At 39.8% G+C, this 6,855-nt stretch overlaps 1 protein-coding gene across 1 annotated transcript; it reads left to right on the top strand.

Annotated features, from left to right (window-relative positions):
* Window positions 1–804: 804 nt before the first annotated feature.
* Window positions 805–5,021, top strand: LOC145625355 (uncharacterized). The gene is made up of 6 exons (XM_081678415.1): window positions 805–1,945; window positions 2,100–2,710; window positions 2,843–3,461; window positions 3,534–3,700; window positions 4,613–4,684; window positions 4,881–5,021. The coding sequence occupies exons 1-6, from the start codon at window positions 805–807 to the stop codon at window positions 5,019–5,021; spliced, it is 2,751 nt and encodes a 916-aa protein (XP_081534541.1).
* Window positions 5,022–6,855: the final 1,834 nt, after the last annotated feature.

Below are 6,855 nucleotides of genomic sequence, written 5' to 3'. Positions count from 1 at the left end.
GTGGTGGCTCAGTTTGTGGGGAGGTTGCGCCCTCAAGAGGGGGTCTCCTGGGCGGGTGACCCCTTATCTCCCTATTTGTCAGGGATAATTAGTAAGAAAGTGTTGGAACGTCAGCTTCATGGAGTTCGTGCTAGTCAGACAAGGCCAGATATTTCTCACCTTTTTTTGGTGGACGACATTAGTTCTTTTATTTGTTAGAGCAGACCAAGAGGAATGTGGGAAGATAGTTGATATTCTCAACTTATATGAAGTTGCTTTCGGTTAAAACTTTAATTGTGATAAATCCGAGGTTTTTTTAATAACGGGGTGTGTCTGTTGAAGCAGGATGAGTTGATTGGACTTCTAAATATGAGAAGTGTTGAGCGATATATTGTATATAGCTATTGGGCCACTGTATAAGCCATGATCTCTATTTCTAGGTTGTATATATATATACCGTACATATCGTAATACAATACACAGAAAACTCTATTCACTCTATTCTCTCTAGTTTGACATGGTATCGGAGCCTCTATACTTTAAACCCTAATCTTTTCGATTTTTTTACTCTCTATTCTCTAATCTCTACTCTAATCTCTATTCTTCATTACTGTTTAATCATCAATGGGTGAAGACGGCAAAATTGATCCTTCATCCCCTTTTTATCTTGGCGCATGAGATCAGCCCGACAATTTGATCACACATGTGGTGTTAAAGGGTGAGAATTATCTTGCGCGGTCCAGGGCTATCACCCTATCTCTGAAATCTCGAAGGAAATATGGGTTTGTTGATGGTAGCATCTCCAAACCAACGGAGAAGAAGAAGATGCTTGATTGGGACACAATCAATTTTATGCTTGTATCCTGGATTTTGCGAGCCATTGACCCGAAACTTGCGGCTTCTATTCCATACTTTGAGGAAGCACAAAAGTTGTGGGATTATTTGGAGAAGCGCTTCTGCGAGGCCAGTGGGATTCGGCTTCAACAATTGCGTTCTTCAATCACTAATTGCAAACAATCGAAACCAATGACTGTTGAGGATTATTATAACACTTTGATGGGTTTCTTTGATGATTTGATTAGCCTCAAGCCTCCCCATGGATGTGAATGTGGGAATTGCACTTGCAATGTGGCAGTGAAGTACGAACTTGACAAAGAAGAGGAAAAATTACACCAATTTTTTATTGGTATTGATGATGAGAAGTATGCGGCTGTGAGGACCAATCTCTTGTCTCAACAGCCACCGCCGACGCTTGATCGTGCGTATCATGTCTTTCTCCAAGAAGAAAGGTCTCGTGGCATAGCTCAGTCCAAGGCTACCAAGGAGAGGGATGATGCGCATATTTTTGCCCTTTCCTCTGATCGCGGCAGAACTTCCCAGCCACCAAATCGGGTTGATAAGTCTAAATTGTACTGCACTCATTGCAAGTGCCATGGCCAGGAGAACTCCGGTTGCTTCATGCTGCACGGCTATCCCGAATGGTGGGTCGAGAAATATGGGAAGAAAGGGCATGCTACGTCTTCTGGGCAGTCGAGCAGCTCGTCCCCTGCATCTGGCAGCAGGGCTGCTCTGCCGTCCCTTGCTGCTGCCGCGCCTGCTACTGCTCACAGCAAGCCCACGACACGTGCTAATGTTGTGGGTAGCCCGCTTGGTGATGCTCCATCATCGGACACTCTTTCGGCTCTATCCGAGTTCATACCCGAGCATGTTCGTCTCTTGTTGAATATGGTTACTAATAAACCTGATAAAATGATTGGTGAGTCTTTTTCCTTATCTTGGATCATCGACACCGGCGCCTCTCATCATGTTACCGGTGACGCATCTTGCTTATTGGATGTACACTCTATTTTATCGTGCCCTGTTGGTCTTCCGGATGGTACACAAGCTCTTGCTACGAAAGAGGGGCGAGTGTATTTGGCTGACGGCATCACTCTTGAGAATGTTTTATTTGTTCCTCAATTAAATTGTAATTTAATATCGTGTCAAAATGATTGATGATTCAAATTGTTATGTCCGATTCACTGACTCTTTATGTGCTATACATGACCAACACTCGGGGAGCCTGATTGGAGGCGGTGAACGAATTGATGGACTCTACTATTTCCGGCGGATTCCAACAGTATGTGCGGTGACAACTCCGGCGGTTTCTACATTCGAGCTATGGCATCGTCGTATGGGGCATCCATCGGATCAAATCGTCAAGTTAGTACCTGCTGTTAGTACTAGTTCTAGTAGCAAAGTCTTGAATAAAGCATGTGAAATTTGTCCACAAGCTAAACAATCACGGGATAGTTTCCCGGATAGTGATAGTCGGGCTAGCCGAATTTTTGAAATGATTCATTGTGATTTATGGGGGCCATATAAGACATCTTCTACTTGTGGTGCTCATTATTTTTTTACTATTGTTGACGATTTTTCTAGAGGTGTTTGGGTTTATTTGTTAAATGATAAAACCGAGGTTCACTCTTCATTTTGCTCTTTCTTTGCTATGGTTAAATGCCAATTTGATGTTCATGTTAAATGTGTGCGGAGTGATAATGGTACGGAATTCAAACCTATGATTCCGTATTTTAATGAAAATGGCATTTTATTTCAAACCTCTTGCGTTGGTACCCCACAACAAAATGGTAGAGTAGAGCGTAAACACCAACATATTTTGAATGTGAGTCGTGCATTAATGTTTCAAGGTGATTTGCCGATTGGTTTTTGGGGTGAATGTGTTCTTGGTACGGTTTATTTAATTAATCGTACTCCCTCTCGATTACTAGATAATAAAACACCTTTTGAAATGTTTTTTGGCAAGGAACCTAATTTTGATGAATTGAGAGTGTTTGGGTGTCTTTGCTTTGCTCATAATCAAAAGGCTAAGGGTGACAAATTTGCTCCTAGAAGTAGGAAGTTTGTGTTTGTGGGTTATCCAAACGACAAGAAAGGGTTGAAATTGTATGACTTGGAGACGGGAGAAATTTTTGTTTCACGTGATGTGAAATTTTATGAACTTGAATTCCCGTTTGCTAAAGTGGGTGATGCTCATGTGGGTACTATGGAAGTACCACACGACACTAGGGACATTGACACTGATTTTTTGGACGATTTGGAGAGTGTTCTTGAGGCGAGTGAAAGCTCTCTTGAGCCAGAGCACACGGACAGCAGCGCTGCAGGCGGCTTCCCTGCATCCCCTGCCACTGCTGCCCCTGTGCCGCATGCTGCTGCTGCTGCTGGCAGCCTAGACCGCGACTCCCCTGCGGTTTCTAGTGCTGCCCGCAGCCCCCCTGTGATCCCCACTACTGCTGCCACCGACAGCGGCTTGGACAGCCCTCCCCAAGGCATTTTGAGCTCTCAATCTTCCTCTAATGTTGACATGGGTCGTGGACAACGACAACGGCATCCACCGGGTTGGCACCGTGATTATGTCGCACATACTATTTCTCTCCCGAGTCCATCTAATTCTCATAGTTCACCGTCTCCTCCAAGCTCCTCAGGTACTCCTTATCCTTTATCACATTTTGTGAATTGTGACAATTTTTCTATGCAACATCGTGTATTTATTGCAGCTGTAGATACGACGGTTGAGCCTCGTAATTTCAAGGAGGCAATGCAGGATGAAGGGTGGAGAGAGGCGATGCAAAAAGAAATTGATGCATTGGAAAATAATGGCACATGGGTGATGGAAAAATTGCCTCCGGGCAAGAAAGCTCTTGGGTGTCGATGGGTTTACAAGGTCAAGCTTAACTCTACGGCACTCTAGAGCGATTGAAGGCTCGTCTCGTTATTTTTGGTAATCATCAAGTTGAAGGTATCGATTATAACGAGACGTTTGCTCCTGTTGCTAAAATGGTCACTGTTCGTGCTTTTCTTGCTGTCGCTGCTGCAAAGAATTGGGAATTGCATCAGATGGATGTCCACAATGCATTTCTTCATGGTGATCTTGATGAGGAGGTTTATATGAAGCCTCCCCCTGGGTTCCATGGCTCTCAACCTGGTATGGTGTGTCGTCTGCTGAAGTCGTTGTATGGTCTTCGACAAGCACCTCGGTGTTGGTATTCTAAATTGGCCGCCTCTCTGAAAAGGTACGGATTTGTGCAATCGTACTCTGACTATTCTCTTTTTACTCTGCAATCTGGGTCTATTCAACTTAGTGTTCTGGTGTATGTTGATGATTTGATAATTTCTGGTAATGACTCTTCTGCGATTTCTACATTCAAGTCATACTTGAGTGACTGTTTTCATATGAAAGATTTGGGTGTTTTGAAGTATTTTCTTGGTGTTGAGGTTGCTCGTAGTCCGGAAGGCATATTTTTGTGTCAACGGAAATATACACTTGATATTATTGCAGAGTCTGGTTTGCTAGGTGCTCGTCCGACAGGTACTCCTATTGCGTAGAATCATACTCTGGCGAATTCAGAGTCCTCTTTCTTGTCTGATCCAGAGCAGTATCAACGGCTTGTGGGTCGTCTGATTTATTTGTCTTTTACTAGACCGGATTTGGCATACGCGGTGCATATTTTGTCTCAATTTATGCAACACCCGCGCCAAGACCATTGGGAAGCGACTCTTCGTACGGTGCGGTACTTAAAGAGATGTCCGGGTCAGGGAATTCTTTTGAGTTTAGATTGTGATTTACATATTACAGGGTGGTGTGATTCAGATTGGGCAGGTTGTCCCTTGTCGCGCCGTTCTATATCTGGCTGGTTGGTGTTTCTTGGTGCTTCTCCTATATCTTGGAAGACTAAGAAACAGGACACTGTGGCCAAGTCTTCTTAGAGGCCGAATTCCGCTCGATGTCTAAAACCACTGATGAGTTGAAATGGTTAAAGGCCCTTCTTTTAAGTTTGGGTGTCTCGCATCCCCGTGCTATGAGTTTGTTTTGTGATAATCAATCTGCTTTGTATATTGCGAAGAATCCGGTTTTCCATGAGCGTACCAAGCATATTGAAGTGGATTGTTATTATCTTCGTGATGCGATTCAGGATGGTATTATTAGTCCGTCTTATGTGAAGACAACGGACCAATTAGCTATTGGGCCATTGTATAAGCCCTAATCTCTATTTCTAGGTTATATATATATATATATATATATATATATATATATATATATATATATATATATATATATATATATATATATATATATATATATATATATATATATATATATATATATATATATCGTAATACAATACACAGAAAACTCTATTCACTCTATTCTCTCTAGTTTGACAAGAAGAGTTAAGGAGCATGGAAAATACTTTAGCATTCCCACTATCATTGGAAGCTCCATAAAAAATGTTCCTTTAAATTTGTTGAATGTAATTGCATATTTTCTAATTGAGAACAAGATGGAGTGAATTTTTCAAAAACTTGATACGTAATTACTTATGCTTGTTTACCTTCTCCTTATCCCTCGTCTCCCTTTCCTTTCCCTCTTTGGCTCTTTTTCCTTCTTATCCCATTTCTCTTCATCATTGTTATCCAAATGCAGTTTTAGTTAGACTTATACCAAATCTCAAATCACCATTTGCATATATTTCCTTGTTATTATTACCTACTGAAATGTTAATAAGAATATCTTTTTTATCATGGATGATTACGCATTTTGTTTATATGGTCGATTATTATGTTAGTTGTATTGGGATTAAATTTGTATGATTGATTAAGCATGCTCTAACCCAACGTGGTAATTTTTTTTTCCTTTCTTTTTCCCTTTGATATCACTTGTATAAATTTACTCCTATTATTTTCCACTTGTTTGAAAAAAAGCTAAGGTAACAACTTTAATTTCCAAATACATATTATTTAATAAAATATATTATTGATCTGCTCATGAGGTAATCGTGTCAACTTAGAGCTTGCTCAACTCGTGCTCATTATTTTTTCGAATTGGATCAAGTTTTAGGCGAATTTTGACCAAGCTTTGATTGAGTCGAGTTGGAGTTGCTCAAAATCGATTAGTAACCCTAGGAAAAAATTCCAAATCCGACTCGTAAGAAAAATGTAATTTCAACTTTGACAATTTAAACAATCCCAAGCTTGTTACATTTGTCACTTGAATGAACTAATCATGTTATAACTCTGTAGTTTTATTTACAAATACTAGTATATGTTTAAAGTGAAAAAACAATAAAGTTTGATCATAAAATTCAAACTTCATTTTTTTTCCTTCTAATATTTAATGGCTTGTGTCACTATTCACAAATTCTACTTTAATTATTTTAGGCGAGTTAGCTTATTAGCAAGGATGCTCCGTATACAACACTAGTCACACATCATGTCTATTAATTATTTAGTTTTTTTTTTAAATGGAAAATTCTATACATAACCCTTAGGGTTATATATAAGCATTAAATTTACACTTGAAAATCATAAAAAGTTATAAACTCATAAAAATATAAACACTAATTACACTAATCTACGCGTGTTTTTGTCATGAATTCCTAATTTTATACATTTTCCCAAAATGTATTTAATGCTTATATATAACCCTTAGGACTACATATAGCATTACCCTTTTTTTTATTCATTTTCGGTTGAAAATATAATAGTTTAGGAAAATTTGTCTAGAACTACCCGTAAGATAGGGTGTTTTGTTAACAACTACCCATTTTTTTTAATTGTTTACAACTACCCGCAAGATGGAAAACGTTTGGGTAGCACTACCCATTAACGTTTTTCGTCCAATTTTCACGTTAATGGGGCCCACCATTAACCTTTCCCACCCAATTTACTCCCCCCAACTACTTTTCTCTCTCCTCTCTCCTCTTTAATTCCTTTCCCTCCAATAACAGTCAAAAATCTGATTGAAGAATTCAAGCAATTGAAGACAACTGCAGGTAATCTCTCACACTTTCCTTCTAATTCATTGATTTTCGCATTTGT

This window comes from Chenopodium album, chromosome 3 (assembly GCF_948465745.1).
Source record: "Chenopodium album chromosome 3, dcCheAlbu1.1, whole genome shotgun sequence".
Classification (NCBI taxonomy): Eukaryota; Viridiplantae; Streptophyta; class Magnoliopsida; order Caryophyllales; family Amaranthaceae; genus Chenopodium; species Chenopodium album.
This window is presented reverse-complemented; position numbering and strand designations above follow the sequence as displayed.

Coding starts and splice junctions, on each gene's coding strand:
- LOC145625355 (XM_081678415.1), top strand. CDS start 805: ATGCTTGATTGGGACACAATCAATTTTATGCTTGTATCCTGGATTTTG. Junction 1,946..2,099: donor ATTTGTTCCTCAATTAAATT/GTAATTTAATAT, acceptor GGATTCCAACAG/TATGTGCGGTGACAACTCCG. Junction 3,701..4,612: donor GGTGTCGATGGGTTTACAAG/GTCAAGCTTAAC, acceptor TACATATTACAG/GGTGGTGTGATTCAGATTGG.